At 48.7% G+C, this 18,233-nt stretch overlaps 1 protein-coding gene across 1 annotated transcript in view; it reads left to right on the forward strand.

The window, feature by feature from the left end:
• poldip3 (DNA polymerase delta interacting protein 3) overlaps nucleotides 1-16,822 on the forward strand; it is a 33,274-nt gene extending 16,452 nt beyond the window's left edge. Inside the window, exons 4-9 of the mRNA XM_033013471.1 lie at nucleotides 1,515-1,640; nucleotides 2,841-3,032; nucleotides 5,919-5,996; nucleotides 7,714-7,843; nucleotides 11,676-11,742; nucleotides 14,299-16,822. Of these exons, the coding sequence (XP_032869362.1) occupies nucleotides 1,515-1,640; nucleotides 2,841-3,032; nucleotides 5,919-5,996; nucleotides 7,714-7,843; nucleotides 11,676-11,742; nucleotides 14,299-14,470 (765 nt within the window). The 3' untranslated portion in view covers nucleotides 14,471-16,822. The remainder of the gene's footprint in view (nucleotides 1-1,514; nucleotides 1,641-2,840; nucleotides 3,033-5,918; nucleotides 5,997-7,713; nucleotides 7,844-11,675; nucleotides 11,743-14,298) is intronic.
• The last annotated feature ends 1,411 nt before the right edge of the window (nucleotides 16,823-18,233 follow it).

The raw sequence follows: 18,233 nt of genomic DNA on the forward strand, positions 1-18,233 counted from the left end.
TTAGCTTGAACTCTCAAGCTGTCTCCTCAAATAGTGGTATTTACAGTTCAAATGTAACCTTACAGCTTTGATACCGTCTGCATCAGTTAATAAACAACCACATCCTAAATGACTAGTCCAGCTAGTCTGAAGAAGGGTCTCTACCCGAAACGTCGCCTATTTCCTTCGCTCCATAGATGCTGCCTCACCCGCTGAGTTTCTCCAGCATTTTTGTCTACCTTCGATTTTCCTGCATCTGCAGTTCCTTCTTAAACATGTCCAGCTACCTTGAAGAGTCTGTGAACCTACACTCCAAGGTCCTTCCATTCCTCCTCGTCTCCCAGTATGTCCCCTTTTGTTCTCTTGTCGCTCCCCAATAAAAGCAATACTTCACTTTTCTCCAGATTTAATTTTTCTGCCAAACTGACCTCCTTCAGTTATTGAAAGTTTCCCCCTCACTCAATGGCATGGCCAATTTTTATAGCGACACGGGGCCCTGCAGATACTAGAATCTTGAGCCAAGAAGTAAGCGCTGGAGGACTCAATGAATCGGGCAGTATCTGTGGAGGGAAAATGTACAGATGATGTTGGAAAATGGTGGCGCAGCGGTAGAGTTGCTGCCTTACAGAGCCAGACACCCCAGTTCAGCCTTGAATACGGGTGCTGTCTGTGCGGAGTTTATATGTTCTCCCAGTGACCGCGAGGCTTTTCTCCGGATGCTCTGTTTTCCTCCCACAATCCAAAGATGTGCAGGTTTGTAGGTTGAAGAGAGAAGAAATGGGTATCTCTCCAGAGATGCTGCCTGTCCCGCTGAGTTACTCCAGCATTTTGTGTCTATCTTCAATTTGAACCCTACCACCCCAGCAACGGACTGTTCCAGGCCTCCGCTGTCATGCTGCGAAAACAGAGAGGATGAGACGGAGTTTCTTCCTACAGGCCATCAGGACTGTAAACTCTTATCTCACCAGGGACTAATTTACTGTTCAAAAGGGAACTGCAGATGCTGGAATATCGAGGGTACACAAAATTGCTGGGGAAACTCAGGTCTGAAGAAGGGTTTCGGCCCGAAACGTCGCCTATTTCTTTCGCTTCATAGATGCTGCTGCACCCGCTGAGTTTCCCCAGCAATTTTGTGTACCCAGGGACTAATTTACTGTTGTGTTGTGTCTTTTTTAATTATATTTTCTAAAATGTAAATACTGGTTCTTTTCTATTCTGTTCTGTTGTTCTGTAGTTTTTTGCACAATCCGCAGGCATTGCCACTTTCATTTCACTTGTACTGTATGTGTATGTGACAAATAAAGTTGACTTAACTTGACTTGAACCAGCATCTGCAGTTCCTTCCTACACTGGGTTGTAGGTGAATTGGCTTCAGTAAAATGGTAAATTGTCCCTCGTGTTTAGGAGAGTGTTAGTGTACGGGGTGACCACTGGCCGGTGCCGACTCGGTTCACTGCTTGTATGTGAAGTGTTTTGAGTGTGACCTGGATTCAAATCAACTCTGCCAAGCAGTCTAATTGCGATCTTCATCTCAGGTCGTTGACGATGAGGATATTGAGGAGGAGGAGGAGGAGGAGCAAGATCATATTCTACGCCCAACACCCGTGGCAAACAAACCCATGAAAGTCACCACACTGACAAACCACTTCGCTCAAAAACGGGTGAGAGTTCGTATTTTATTCTTCAAAGTTGTTCAACGTTTCCATGAGGTTTATTATAGCAGAATAATGTGACACATTGGGCCGGTTTCATGTTTTTAAAGGACATGCAGTCTACTAGAGTGTTCAAAAACTATGAAGGGTTTTTTGAAAGAATTGAAAATAGGCGCAGTGAACTAAATGGTGAAGAAGGTGAAGAAGGGTCCTGACCCGAAATGACGTCTGCTGCCACTTTCAAGGTGGAATATCATAAGGTCATAAGGGATAGGAGTAGAATTAGGCGATTCGGCCCATCTGGTCTACTCCACCATTCAATCATGGCTGATGTATCTCCCCCTCCTAACCCCATTCTCATGCATTCTCCCCGTGACCTCTGACACCTGTACTAATCAAGAATCTATGCCGTGAAAATATTCACTGACTTGGCCTCCACAGGCTTCTGTGCCAAATAATTCCACAGATTCACCACCCTCTGACTAAAGAAATTTCTCCTCATCTCCTTCCTAAAAGAACGTCCCTTAATTCTGAGGCTGTGACCTCTAGTCCTGGACTCTCCCACGAATATGTTGAGGACGCAGCGGTGGTGGGGGATGGGGGGGAAAGAGGAGGCTGACTGGACAGAGCGACAGGAGGAGGAGTAGGTGGTGGTGGTGGTCAAGCGGGAGCGGACAAAGCCACCGCCGACATCAAGAAGCAGCAGCAGGTGAGCCCCACGGCGGCCAAGCACGTCCTGTCGGTGATGGCGGCTCGAAGAAAACGCTGTCCCCAGAGGCAACCACAGCCGTGTCACCGGACCGCGCGGTGGGTGAGGAAGGGCTCGCTGGTGTTCCTAAACGCCAGGGTTCTAAACACCCGGGGAGGCGTTGAGAGCCGGGCATGGCGTCGGCAGGTTTGTCCGCTATATCCAAAATCTGGTATAAAGGAGTCCGTTAAAACAAGGATTTATTGTGTTTCAAAACTGAGACATGCTGCGTGCCATGTTTAGTCTGTGCCTCAAGAGTATGTTTCTAAATGCTTAAATGATCAGCTTTAAAGTGTCATATCCGTCCAAAGAATCATCTGGTCAGAATGATATGCATAAACGACCACAATAAGTTGTGCCTGGGTTAAAGTTGGGGCTGTGTACCTGGGTGCGTGGGTTAGATTTACGGCTGTGTACCTCTCGAGGGTTAACCCTGTTTTGTTTTACTCTGCTCCCTGCAGGTTGGTTTGTCTACCTCCAAGCTGTCCCTTGGGAAGCCCGTCCCTCTGACCAAAGTGGTGCAGAATGACTCGTACACTGCTCCTCCGCCACCTCCACTCACCCTCACGCGCTCCAGACCCACAACTAACGTATCGAGCGCGCCAGCACTCGCAGCCGGGCCGGAGCCAGCTGACGACGCGTTACCTCCGGAGGTACCCAGTCTTCTCACTGCACCAACTACATTGACTTCAGACTTGACTTTGGGCTTCAGAGATACAGCACGGAAACGCTCGCATTATGCCACACACTAGGGACAATTTATAGAATCCAATTAACCTACAAACCTGTATGTCTTTGGCCCGCGGGATTGTTTCATTGATACTGATGGAACTGGAACACCCAGAGAAAACCCACGTGGTCACAGGGAGAACGTACAAACTCCATACAGACAGCACACAGAGTCAGGGTTGAAACCGGAGCTCTGGCGCTGTGAGGCAGAAACTCTCCACTGTGCCGCCCATTGATATTTAACCAAGACTTAGGAGTAGAATTAGGCCCATGGAGTCTGCTCAGCCTATCCGATCATGGCAGATCTAATTTCCCACCCATCAACACCCCATTCTCCTGCCATCTCCCATAACCTTTTACACCCTTACTAATCAAGAGCCTATCCATCTCTGCTTTAAAAATACCCACTGACTCGGCCTCCACCGCCTTCTGTGGCAATAAATTCCACAGGCTAAAGAAATTCCTCCGCATCTCCAATCAAAAGGTAGCTCCTTTTTTTCCTGAGGCTGCGGCCTCTCCCACTAGTCTGCAGATCTTACCCAGTGGCAGGCTTTTAACAAATGTAATCAGTTGTAGTTCGGTTTGCTGATGGACATGACAGGAACTGAAAGTTTGGAGCACTCGCAAGCACGGAATGGAGGAGGTGTTTCACGGACCAGTTTCCCAGTCTGCCTTTAGTTCCTCCGACACAGAGGAGAGTGACCACATTGTACTAAATTGAAAGAATTAAATCACTGCTTCACCAGCAAAGTGTTTCGAGGCACCGCATCAAGTCTTTGTGTAAGCTTGTAATTTAAAAACTCTGAGCCTGGGTTTAATTCTGGTCAATACACTGCACCACACTTGGGCACATTGGTAGAGTTGCTGTCTTACAGCACCAGAGGCCCGAGGAGGAAACAGGCACCCAGAGAAAGCCCGCACGGTCACAGGGAGAATATACAAACTCCGTACAGACACACACCCAAAGTCAGGATAGAACCGGGATCTCTGGCGCTGTCAGACAGCAGCTGGACCACTGCGCCACTGTGCCGTCCTGTGCGTGAGTGATCCACTTTCCTCCCACATCGCAAAGATGCGTGAGTTGGTGGGTTAATTAACCTCTCGTGTGCAGGTGAGATCAGGATTGTGCTCAGGACTTCAAGTGCAGACTTGCCAGTGCCATTTACCCTTCCAAATGGGACAACTGTGTATTTTGCCATATTATATTCCACCTGCCAAATATGTGGCCACTCATGTACGTTTGTGGGCTGTTTGTCTCTTTCCCGAACCTTGCTAACCTGCCTATATTTGTATGGTCAGCAGATCTGTGCGTAACACACTCAGTCCCTTCATTCAAGTTAGTAATGTAAACCATATGTACGTAAGGTCACTGATCCTTCCAATCAGTTCATAAGTTGTAGGAGAAGAATTAGGCCATTCAGCCCATCAAGTCTACTCCGCCATTCAATCATGGCTGATCTATCTTTCCCTCTCAACCCCATTCTCCTGCCTTTGCCCCATAACCCCTGACACCCATACTAATCAAGAATCTTTCCTTTCTTTTTCCTGTCCCCCCCCCCCCCCCCCCCACATCAGTCTGAAGAAGGGTCTCGACTCGAAATGTCGCCTTTTCCTTTGCTCCATAGATGCTGCCTCACCCACTGAGTTTCTCCAGCATTTTTGTCTACCTTTGAATTTTCCAGCACCTGCAATTCTTTCTTAAAGAATCTGTCAAGGTGCGCCTTAAAAATACCCAATGACTTGGCCTCCACAGTTGTCTGTGGCATTGAATTCCACTGACTAAAGAAATTCTTCCTCGTCTCCTTTCTAAAGGAACGTTTTGAGTCCTATTTAAGAAGGAACTGCAGATGATGGAAAATCGAAGGTAGATAAAAGTGCTGGAGAAACTCAGCGGGTGAGGCAGCATCTATGGAGCGAAGGAAATTCGCTCCCTAGATGCTGCCTCACCTGCTGAGTTTTGAGTCCAGTTCCTGTTTGTGTCCATTTCTTTGTTTTTCATTTTATGGTTACCATGAGCATGTGATTCATTCTTACCATTGTCATCATATTTTAGCTTTTACTTGTCTCTGAAACACTGTGGCTATTTTGTTTATGTATCTTTTAAGTGTAAATTGCCCTCAGCTTTCCCTATCCCCTGGCATCAATGGTAAAAGGTGTTGCAGGAATGCCCTGCTGTCTGGTTGTGTCCCTAGTGAAGCATCCACTTCTCCACAAGGCAGTGCACGCAGTGGGAGTTCAGTTGTACCCCTGCGTAACCGGTAGCCACAATGGCGCAGCGGTAGAGTTGCTGCCTTACAGTGCTTACAGCAGCAGAGACCCGGGTTCAATCCTTGCGACGGGTGCTTGTCTGTATGGTGTTTGTATGTTCTCCCCATGACTTGTGTGGGTTTTCTCCGACTACTTCGGGTTTCCTCCCACACTCCAAAGACGTAAAGGTTTGTAGGTTAATTGGTTTAGTATAAATGTAACGATTGTCCCAAGTGTGGTGTTAATGTGCAGGGATTGCTGATCTGTGCCGACTCCATGCTGTGATTCTAAAACTAAAACTATACCCACTGCTGGGAGTTCATACTGTGCCCTTGAGCACTTTGGCATGAATGAAGAAGAGTCCCGACCCGAATCGTCGCCTGTCCAATCCCACCCCCAGATGCTGCCTGACCTACTGAGTTCCTCCAGCACATTGTGCTTTGCTCCAGATTCCAGCACCTGCAGTAGAACCTACCTGCTCCTATACTCAATGGGCCCAGATTCCTGCAGTCTCTTTCACCTGGCATGAGCGTAATCTAATCAGTCTCTGCTCTCCTTCACAGCTGAATCTGAGCCCATTGGAAGGAACAAAAATGACCGTCAACAATCTCCATCCACGAGTGACTGAGGAGGATATTGTGGTGAGTCTGACGTGGCTCCGCTTCCAGATGCGCCTTTTTGACCATTTCTGCACAGTTACTTCAGAATGTCATTTTGTTCCCGTCCCTGAGGATTTGGGACTCTCTCATAGAACCACTGCAGTCCTTCTGATGTAGATGCTTCTGAAGATTGATGGAAAGAGAGAGCAGCCTACCCTTGTTCCTATAAGAGTTCTGTTGCAGGGAGGGCAGTATAAATGTAACAATTGTCCCATGTGTGGTGTTAATGTGCAGGGATTGCTGGTTTGTGCCGACCTCTGCCTCAGGGTGGTGGAGGCAGGTTCTCTGGATGCTTTCAAGAGAGAGCTAGATAGGGCTCTTAAAAATAGCGGAGTCAGGGGATATGGGGAGAAGGCAGGAACGGGGTACTGATTGGGGATGATCACCCATGATCACATTGAATGCTGGCTCGAAGGGCCAAATAGCCTACTCCTGCACCTATTGTCTATTGTATAAATCATGGAGCGATACAGCGTGGAAACAGGCCCTTCGGCCCAACTTGCCCACACCGGCCAACATGTCCCAGCGACACTAGTCCCACCTACCAACATTTAGTCCATATCCCTCCAAACCTGTCCTATCCATGTACCTGTCTAACTGCTTCTTAAAGCATGGAGCTTTATTGGGAAGCGAGCAGTCTAACTGATCCTGGGGTCAGGATTTATAGCAGTCAGTAGATGAAATCTCATCCAGTTCTGGGGGTTAATTGAGAAGTGAGCAGTCTCACTCTGGTCTTGGTGAGGGGGGCAACTGGAAAGTTTAACTGTGGAAGCATTGTCTGTCTCTGCTTACCATTCCCTGGGTTACGTGGTGACGGCTGTGTGATACGATAAGGTAGAGCTTTATTTATTGCTGGAGAGAAATTGATCTGCTAACAGCCATAAAAGCACAGGATACATGAAACATTATTGCATGGAGTGCAGGCCAGTTTCATTTCCAGAGGGAGGGAGTCATCACACAGCATGGGGAGTGGCTGCAAAACAATTCCAAACTCCATGTCGGGAGGTTATTTCAGACGTCAGACTGTGCCTCAGATCGTGGCATTGGGCTGGCGGCGTTTTGTGAAATGACTGGACCCGTGACTCAAGTTCAGACTAAATTGAGTCTTTGTGCAGGAAGGAACTGCAGACGCTGGTTTACACCGAAGATAGACACAAAATGCTGGAGCAACCCAGCGGAACAAGCAGCATCTCGGGAGAAAAGCAATCTTCTTTCGTGTGGCGTGCACAGCCTAAAGTTGTTGGACAACTTGTTCTATTTGATCTTCCGTTTGTGCACGTCGAGTTGATTGCATTAGTCGAAACAGGGCGGACCACGTGAAGGTTGCAATCTTCCACCACGGGAGAAAAGCAATGAAAATCTTAAAGCAATCTTAGGCTGAGGACGGGTCTCGACCCGAAACGTCACCTATTCCTTGTCTCCAGAGATGCTGTCTGACCCGCTGAGTTACTCCAGCTTTTTGAATCTAGTTCGAATCTTTGGTGAACATTGATGTTGCCAAAGGGAACTGGAGGAGAACAATCACCAGCAGGCCAATAGACTAAATTGCTCGTTAGTTCTGACTAGGGGCTGTGCTCAGGAAGAGAAAGACGCAGGAGTGGGTGGCGCTGGAGTGTGTGTAGTCTGTTAGCGATGAGCCAAGTGGAGCAGTGGCTGAGGCTGTGATTCACTCTTTACTCTCCCTCCCTCCCGCCCCCAGGAGTTGTTTTGTGTTTGCGGCGCTCTGAAGCGTGCCCGCCTCGTCCATCCAGGAGTGGCAGAAGTCGTCTTCGTCAGAAAGGACGATGCCATCGCGGCGTACAAGAAGTACAACAACAGATGTTTGGACGGTAAATCGGCTATTACAATATGGCTCGAAATCCTTGCCAACTAGGGTTTTTTTTTTTTAATTGATTGATTTGACTGAAGTTTGCAGCATGGAAACAGGCCCTTCAGCCCACTGAGTGCATGCTGACCATCACGATCGCCCGTGCACACCAGTTCTAGGTCGTCCCACTTCACCTTCACACCAGGGGCAATTAACCTACAAAACCGCACGTCTTTGGGATGTGGGAGGAAACCGGAGCACACAGAAGAAACCTACACAGTCACAGGGAGGACGTGCAAACTCCACGCAGACAGCTCCCAAGGTCAGGATTGAACGGGGTCTCTGAACACTAAGGCTGCAACTCAGGTCGTACTGACTGGTGTCTGGGAATTTGTCCTGAAATCCCCCTTCCCCCCCCGCCTTATACACCAATGCTGAGGTTAAGGGCAGGAGTCAGCAAAGAACCCACCCAGGAGGGACTGGCCAAGCGGTGTTTCTTCAGGAAGTGGAGTTTCTGCCCCCAGTATCTCTCCCCGCCTCCCATTCTCCTTCACGAGTGAAAGCTCTTGTCAAATGGCAGCCTGACTCCATCATTATTTGTGGGATAAAGAGATGGATTTGGCCACCGATTGACAAGCCAGTCGTGGCCCCTGACTCTGGGTCCTGCCGTGTCCTCACTCTCCAGTCCCTCTCCCTCAGGGAGGCGGGTACACACCGACCGACTAGTGCCTCCCTTTGGCAATGCCGATGCTGACCAGAGACACAGAACGACAAGAAATGTTCAGCAAGACATATTGCCAATGCACGGAGACTGAGAAAGGGTCACGGGATGCTGGTGGTGCACGGAGAGTGGGGGAGGTTCAGGGGCGAGTACTGTGAGACCCGCAGGGCCAGGTCTGTTCATGTGGGGTGTGAGGGCATGGGGGGCATCCCACTGCTTCAGGGGAGGCTGAGGAAGGATTGCTGTGTGGGGAGAACAAATAAGGTGGAAGGTTCGGTTGGGGGAAGCAAAGTAATAACGATCCAGCGTGGGGCTCGGAGAGAGTGTCGATCGTCCAGGATGTTGGGGACGGGCAATACTGCACGGGATTTGGGGAGTATTGAAGCTGCATGGGGTTTGGGGTATATTGAAGCTGGGTAGTTGGGGAGTATTGAAACTGCCCGTTGTTGGGGAGCCTTGAAACTGCCCGGTGTTGGAGAGGGGCACTATGTGGGATTTGGGGAGTATTGAAACTGTGGTGTTTGGAGAGCACTGAAACTGTATGAGGTTGTGGGAACATTAAAACTGCGCGAATTGAGGGAGCATTGAAACTGAGGTCGGGGGAGCATTGAAACTGAGATATTTCCCGAATATTCACGGATATAACACTAAGGATTCAAAGAATAAAATTTCACTATATGCTGATGATATTCTTTTATATATTACTAATACACAAACGAGTATACCCACCTTATTAACACTAATTGAGGAATTTGGCTCTTTTTCAGGATATAGAATAAATTGGAATAAAAGTGAAATTATGTCTTTAAAACCACAGGATTCGAGACACTTACTAAAATTCCCCTTCAAAATTGCAACAGAAAAATTCAAGTATCTGGGTATTCAAATTACGAGAAGACACAAATCATTATTTAGTGCCAATTTTATACCACTATAAACTGAATGATATGATTAAATTTTGGAAAACACTTCCGCTCTCATTGATAGGTAGAATTAACGCTATAAAAATGACTTTCTTACCACAATTAATATATTTGTTTCAAGCGATCCCAATATATATTCCAAAATATTTTTTCAAAAAACTAGATTCCACTATCACTAATTTTATATGGGATTACAGAACACATAGAATTCAATGAAAGCATTTGTGCAAATCTAAAGAAGTTGGGGGTTTATCATTACCTAACTTTATGTATTACTACTGGGCAGTGCATATTAAGAACATAATGTACTGGCTGGATAGTTCCACTCAGCAGTTGGAGTGGATAAGAATGGAGAAAGAGGAGTGCTATCCGCACGATATAGGAACGATCCTGCTCTCACCGATAAAATTGAATAGCATAATATATAAGAAGAACCCAATTATTCACAATATAATAAGAATTTGGAAACAAATAAAAGTATCCTTGAAATTAAATAATTTATCAGTACTAACCCCACTATTGAACAACCCCGCATTCAAACCTTCTCTCATCGACAACACATATCAACAATGGGATAGACTGGGGATTAGGAAAGTAGGGGATATGTATGAATTGGGTAAACTGTTATCATTTCAACAATTAAAATTTAAATTTAAATTGAAGGATAATCAATATTTTAAATATATACAGGTATGTGACTTTATGAAGAAATATACACATAGATTTCAAACTATTTTTAGACCCTTTAGAAGAAGCAATGAATATTAAAGCTGATTTACAAAAATTAATATCATACTTTTATAATAATATATTATATAGAGAATCACCCTCAACAGAAGCACTAAGGGAAGACTGGGAACATGAGCTAATGATAAAGATCTCGAAGGATAGATGGGAAAAGTATTTGATGAATACACATAACTGTTCTATTAATACAAGACATAATTTAATTCAATTCAAATTATTACATAGACTATATTATTCAAAAACGAGGTTGAATAAATTTTATCCAAACGTCTCTCCCAGATGCGATAAATGTTTGTTTCAAAACGCTAATATAACACATTCATTTGTAGGATGTACAAAGTTGAATAAATTTTGGAGTGATATATTTGATATATTTACAAAGCTCTTCAAGTCAAGAATAGAACCCAAAATGGAATGGATTATATTTGGAATAATAGGAGAAGATACCAATTTAAATAAAGACCAAAATGTTTTTTTTAATTATGGGTTAATAATTGGAAAGAAATTGTTACTTAAATTTTGTAAAAATACAACCATACCAACTGTTAAAATGTGGATTAGGAATATGATGGACATAGCACGCCTTGAAGAAATGAGACTCCGACTAATAGATAAATATGACCAATTCTTAAGGAGTTGGTCTCCTTTCATCGACTTTTTGGAATCATGTGATGCAGCGGTACCATAAGGATTGCTGATTTCAATTCATGACGTGGATAGATCTACATCTCCGAATATAGATTTGAAAAATTCTCTTTTAAGGGGCCTTCTCTTCTATTTCTACTTTCCACCTTTTCTTTTTTCTTTTCTTTTTTTCTTTTTCTTTTTTATATACACACTTCACATTTTTCTACTCTCTACCATCTATTTTTCCACTCTTTCCCCTTTCTATTGTTTTCTTTTTCTTGTCTTGCTTACTTCCTTCTCATAACATAAAACTAGAGGTTGTACATTTAATACTAAAATTAGGTGCCACTGTATTGTTTTGTATTGTATTAACTTCTAATAAAATAAACCAAAAAAAACCCAAAAAAAACTGTGAGATGGGGGGGGGGAATTGAAATTGGGCAAGTTTGGGGGAATATTGAAACTGCGTGAGGTTGGGGGCAAGCATTGAAACTGGGAGAGTGTGGAAACGGCGAAGTTGTGGGGGAGTATTGAAACAGCGTGAGGTTGGGGGGAGTATTGAAACTGTGCAAGGTGGGGGGGGGGGAGTATTGAAACTGCGCAAGGTTGTGGGGAGCTGAAACTGCATGAGGTTGGGGGGAGCGTTGAAACTGGGTGTGTTGAAACTGCAAGGTTGGGGAAGCATTGAAACTGCAAGGTTGTGGAGAGCATTGAAACTGCGCGAGGTTGGGGAGCATTGAAATTGCACGATGTTGGGGAGCATTTGAAACTGCGAGGTTGGGGGGTACAGTTTGTTCCGTTAGTTCTCCCTGAACATGCTCTTCTCCCCCTCACAGGTCAGCCGATGAAATGCAACCTTCACGTGAATGGTAACGTCATCACTTCAGAGCAGCCAATCCTATTGTAAGTGGCTGAAAGAAAGTGGCTGTGGTACTGGGCTGTGTGCCCCACACTCCCCTTCCCTCTCCCTGCGCCTCCCCGCACCTTCTCCCCGCCCCTTCTCCCCACACCTTCCCACCATACACCTACCCCGCATGTCCTTCACCATATCCCTCCCCTCCCTGCACCTTCTCCCCTTCCCTGCACCCCTTCCCCACACCCCACCTCTCCCCATTCCTCCCTGCAACCTCTCCCCCTACACCTACTCCCTGCCCCTCCTTGTACCTTCTCCACCCCCACCTTCCCCCCCCCTCCCCTCACCTTCCTCCTTCTCCCCGCCCCTCCCTACACCTTCTCCCCACCCCATCTCCTCCAACCCCTCCCTGCAACTTCTTCCCCCACCCCTCCTCACAGGTTCTCCCTCTCCCCGTCCCCTCTCCCTCACCTCCCCACCCAATGTTGATGAGTTCTCTTGCTACTGGTCAGTGGAGGGGGGCGTGTAGATGGAGTGTGTGTAGATGTCCAGAAGGCATTTGACAAGGTGCCACATGAGAGGCTGGTGCTTTAGTGACGAACCCAAGCTACTGAAGGAAGTGGGTTTTAGAACAGACTTAATACTGACAGTTGGCCTATATCTGTCCTTACGGCTGGAGGGTGTAACTAATGCAGTAACCCAGCGATCAGTTCTTGCCCTCAATTGTGTATATTTGCATTATTGACCTGGGGAAGGGAACAAAATATAAGCTTTCCCGGTTTGCCAAAGGTACAAAAATAGGTGGATGGGCGTGTTGGGACTGAGTCTGTTCACCCAGTCCCTGCAACAGGTTTGCATTCAAACTCCTGACTGCCCAAGGGCTTAGAAGGGGCGGCTTTTCTGTCAGAAAGCCAAAGACAGTCTAAGGTTGTGTTCTCTCACCAAACCCTGCACATAAGCTGCATGCTCTGATGTTTTCCTTTTGCTGTTCAATGATGATTCAATGATACTTTATTGTCACAGGTGCAGTAAAATTCTTTGCTTTTGCACACTATCCGATAAATACAGCAGACCTCTCCCGGGCAGTACACACAGAGTCGCCACCTTTCTGAGGCCAACTTAGTTACAGTTAATGGAACAGTCCTGTCTTCTCGCAGAGGTCAACCAGGCCTGCTGCTGCATGAGGCGTGTAGGCAGAAACCAGTGGGAGTTTCTCAGTCATCCCCTTCCTGATGTCCAGCATCAATCCCCTCCTAAAATAGACAAAAAGCTGGATTAACTCAGCGGGACAGGCAGCATCTCTGGAGAGAAGTAATGGGTGAAGTTTCGGGTCGAGACCCTTCTTCAGACCCGAAACGTCACCCGTTCCTTTCTCTCCAGAGATGCTGCCTGTCCCGCTGAGTTTCTCCAGCTTTTAGTTTCTATCTACTTCAGCAAAAGACGGTTACCAGCCAAGACGGTTTCTACACTTCTTCAGACCTGAAACGTCACCCGTTACTTCTCTCCAGAGATGCTGCCTGTCCCGCTGAGTTACTCCGGCTTTTTGTGCCTATTTTCGGTTTAAACCAGCATCTGCAATTACTTCCTACACATCCCTCACCTCCTACATCACCCTGGCTTGCCTGAACTCAGGCCACAGGCAATAAGCCCTCCTGTGGCACTGGCTGCTGCCATGTGCCTCTCTTCACCCTGAATCCACCTTCCCAGAGAATCTCCCACCTACCGCTGAACGAAACCGCCCCCAGCATGCAGCCCTTGCCTGGGTTTTGGGGAGAGGACACTCCCACCATGTCTTTGGCCATTCCTGACAAGCAAAAGCCTCCTCGTCAGCACTTAAGGGCAGCCCGGTGGCGCTGTGAAGTTTGTACGTTCTCCCTGTGACCGTGTGGATTTGCTCTGGTTTCCTCCCACATTCCAAAAGACGTGCGGGTTTGCAGGTTAATCGGCCTCTGAAAACTACCCCTAGTTAATCATAGAAACATAGATAGTAGCAGGAGTAGGCCATTCGGCCCTACGAGCCTACACCGCCATTCAATATGATCATGGCTGATCATCCAACTCAGTATCCCGTACCTGCCTTCTCTCCATACCCCCTGATCCCTTTAGCCACAAGGGCCACATCTAACTCACTCTTAAATATAGCCAATGAACTGGCCTCAACTACCTTCTGTGGCAGAGAATTCCACAGATTCTCCACTCTCTGTGTGAAAAATGTTTTTCTCATCTCAGTCCTAAAAGACTTCCCCCTTATCCTTAAACTGTGACCCCTTGTTCTGGACTTAGCCAACATCGAGAACAATCTTCCTGCATCTAGCCTGTCCAACCCCTTAAGAATTTTGTACGTTTCTATAAGATCCCCCCTCAATTTTCTAAATTCTAGCGAGTACAAGCCGAGTCGATCCAGTCGTTCTTCATATGGAAGTCCTGCCATCCCAGGAATCAGTCTGGTGAACCTTCTCGACCCACTGGCTGGACCCGCGAATGGGCAATTCTACTGCTGTGCCACCGTGCCTCCCAGGGTTACTAAGGTGCTGAGGGGAGGGGAAGGGAAGGGATTGAAACACGGGGGTTGTCGGTCACTGATCATCTCCGTCCTTCCCCTGCAGGAGACTGAGCGACACTCCGGCGGTGAAGAAGCCCGAGATTCTCCGCAGCAAGCCTCGCCCGTCCAACCAGCCCCCGGCAGAGGTCGACCCGGAGACTGTCCTGAAAGCTCTTTTCAAATCCTCGGGACCCTCGACGTCAGCCCAGCCCACCGCTTTCAAGATCAAACTCTAACTGGTGCTGGCGATGCCACCCCCACACGCGGCCGCCCACAGCCCAACTCCTCTGCCTTTGTTGTGTTTAATGGTTTCCCGACTTTCTTTAAGTCCTTTCCACCTGATGCTGTCTGGAGCGGGTGACGTAGAATGAGCAGTAAGTAGCTGAGGTCACCTGTGCTCTCTCTCCCCCAGATACCCCAGCCTCTCTCCTCCCTTCACCCCATCGATGAAGCCAGTGAATGCGCCCTTTAAGCCACTGTGCCTGACTGCATTCCTTCACTGGCGATACAGGTCGTTCCATGGGCTAGCCTGAATACAGTGATTCCAAGGACATTGGTCAATTGTCCCCTCTCTCCAGTGTAGGCTGAGCTCTGTGGGAGGCAGCTAGAGTGACAGAGATGCAGCACTTTAACCGGCTGCTGCCCACACCCTGACTCAGAGCTCCACCTCCCCCACAGGCAGTTGAGTCACTGCTTCTCTGCTCACCTTCAGCTGCACACACACGTGCCATAGCTTGGACAAAGAAAGGCAGCAGAAAACTAAACTACTGGCTTTCTCAATCACCTTCCAATGTTTATAGTGCTGTTGGATGTGTATGCAAAGCTGTGTGTGTCTCAGTCTGTGTGTGTGTGTGTGTGTGAGTGTGTGTGTCTCCGTCTGTGTGTGTGTGCGTGTCTGTCCGTCTGTGTGCGTGTCTGTCCGTCTGTGTGTGTGTGTGTCTCTGTCTGTCTGCCTGCACGTGTCTGCCTGACTGTGTCTGAGACTGACTGACTGTATATGTGTCTGACCGACTGTGTGTGTGTGAGAGAGACTGTCTGTGTGTGTGAGTGTCTTTCTGCCTGCGTGTGTGTGTGTGTGCGTGCTCTGCAGGGCGCTAAGGACTGAGGTGTGGGGACTGGGACTGAGAGTCTGCAATCACTGCTCCCTAACTCCCACCTCCCCAACCTCTCGCTCGCGGGGCTGGGGGCGGGGGGGGGGGGGGAATCCGCCTCGTGCTTCTCTCCGCTGGAGCGGCCTCGTGTTAGCAGCTGGGCCCGGCCGACTATCAGCAGCGGGAGGGGAGCAGGAGAGGCGAGGGCGGTGTTACGGGAAGCCCTGTGGAGCTAGGCCGGGAAAGGGAATGCGACGGAGGCGCTGGGGGGCCGCTTGCATTCCGGTCCACCTGGGTATCGAGTAACAAGACTCCATGCAGGCCCAGTGTCCCGCTCACGATTCTACACTCACACTCTACCTACCCACCCCTGAGAGAGTGTACGATGTGGCTGATCCTTCCCTGCCTCCAGCTTATGGGGGGTGGGGGGTCTCTATTGCTTAGTGTGTTGGGCTAGGCTGCTGCCATCCTGCAGTCTGGACCGTTGAGAGGAAAAGGCTGTCCGGTCCACCGCTCCCTCCCCCTGAGTCCTGGCATCAAACTCCAGGACCCAATGGCTGTCACGGAGGCTCCCTGCATTTAATAAATGCAGTGAAATCGTTTTGTAATCGCATTAAAGCAACCTCTTTAGCGTCTCACTTGTGGAAGAATCTCAGGGCCTTCTGACGGTCCCCGCGTGAGGTGAAGGGGCGCGTATATCGAACACTGCACGGGTACAAGGCCGCGCTTGTGTTTAAAAGGGAAACTGTGTTCAATTTTACTGCTGGTGTCTTCCAGAGAGAGATGATTCGTAGGTTGTAAATCCCGTGTGAATCAGCCCGTGTCTGAGAGAAGGACTCCTTTGTGTAGCAGTCGGCCGGGTTCCCCGTGTGGATATGTGAGTGGACCCTGTGGAAGAAGAGGGGTGAATAGACCCTTTGCTGTGTGATGAGAGTCATTCTGTCCTCCCAGCCCGTCTCAACGTGTGGGGTGGTTCTGCCCCTTCCTGTTGCAGTAGAGAGTCGACCCCTTGGGCAGCCACAGGCTGGCACAGCAGGTGGTCACGGCCTGCGTGATCCTGGGCTCCGCGTCCTGCCAGCCCGCTCGCCCACCGCAGGCCGTGTCCACAGAGCAAGTTCCTGTCCGTTTTTGTCTTTAGCCGTGAATCGGTGTGACTGGGTGATCGTTCAGGCATTGTCAGAAGGGTGTTTTTATTTTTTTGTTGTTATTCATAGTTGAAAGATGTGCCGGTGTGTTTGCTGCCAGTGAGTGCCGGCGAGGCTTATCCCAGTTGGCGCAGCGGGCCCCGTGTGTCCGTCTGTGAAACGCAGCAGAACCTGCCTGGGTTAATCTTGGACTAACCCACCGCAGTCTGAAACAGCGGCCAGGACACCAAGCCCAGTGTGCGAGGGTCCTGCCGTGACATCGGCCAGTATTGCAGTCAAGATGCCACAAGTGCAGCACGATACTGACTGATGTACTGTGATCAATTATATGTGACCCCTTGTTAGAATGAGATGTAGACTGCTCCTTATATTGATTGATTCATTGTTGAGGACATATCGATGTCAACATCAAGATACTTCCCACTAATAGGTGACCGGTTATAAATGAACTTCTTGGCTGCACCTTCACCTGGATTTGGAAGTGTAGTGTTGGGGACTTTTCCCCGTGGCAACTGTCTAGTTCCATGTAGGAAGGAGCTGCAGATGCTGGCTCTGCACTGGAGATAGACACAAAATGCCGCAAAAGACACAAGTAACTCAGCGGGTCTAACAGCATCGCTGCAGGGAAGGAAGATCCAGAGATGCCGTCTGTTCCGCTGAGTTACTCCGGCATTTTGTGTCTATCATAACTGTCTACTTCCCATTGGATATGGACTGCATCACGAGAACAGACCCGTCAACACATTCACAACAACTCCACATTCTCCCTGCTCCATCCAAGCCCCCCCCCCCCCCAACCCTCTCTCCATCAGACCCCCAGTGTTCTGCTCCACTGCCCGGCCCCTTCTTTTGTGTCCATCTTCCATGTTTCAAATGTTGACATCGCTGTCATCGTCCGTCCTGAAAAGGACACAAGCTTCCGGGCAACAATCAGTGGGAGCCATCGCTTGTCACAATAGATGATGGTGGTGGCAGAATTAGCTCTGGATACTTCCAGTTTCCAGCCCCGCCAAGTGGACGCTGTGTTGTCCGTGCCAGAGTTGTTCCGAGACTGATGAAGCTTGGAGTGGTGCTGAGGGCTCCTCTGTCCTGGTGTCAGCTTGGTCCACGCTCACACTCCCAGCGGCCGTCTTCTGTGTGGTGTCGGCCTTGGTGCAGTCCCTCTCTCTCCCTCTCTCGCTCTCTCTGGTCCGTGGTCCACTCGAGTGCTGGGGGTCCCTGTCCATCCCGGGATAAGGCAGCCAAGCATCTCTCAGCTGGGTGTGGCAAGCCAAACGCATCACCCCAACAAGATGGAGACCCCAGCATCATTCCACCCTCTCCCACTGCTGCCTGGGGCACCTTTTCAGTCGTGTCACCGTGACCACAATTTGGGATGTGCGAGGTTGGCTGGTAACCGTCTGGTGCTGAAGTAGATAGACAAAAAGCTGGAGTAAAGGGCGTGTCCCACTTGGGTGTCATTTGCGTGTCACGCAGATGGCGCGCGAAGATTTTGTATTTACCAAAATCCTGGGGAGCCACGCGCAACCGCACGTCACTGCCTATGTCACCACGCACCATAAGCGCGCAATGCGCAACACGTGAGTGTCACGATGCGCACATCGTGCTTCGTGACGTGTAAATGATGTCGCGTAAATTACGCGCAAGTGATGCCCAAGTGGGGCAGGCCCTTAACTCAGTGGGACAGGCAGCGTCACGAAACGTCACCCATTCCTTCTCACCAGAGATGCTGCCTGTCCCGCTGAGTTACCCCAGTTTTTTAA

This window comes from Amblyraja radiata, chromosome 38, assembly GCF_010909765.2.
Source record: "Amblyraja radiata isolate CabotCenter1 chromosome 38, sAmbRad1.1.pri, whole genome shotgun sequence".
Classification (NCBI taxonomy): Eukaryota; Metazoa; Chordata; class Chondrichthyes; order Rajiformes; family Rajidae; genus Amblyraja; species Amblyraja radiata.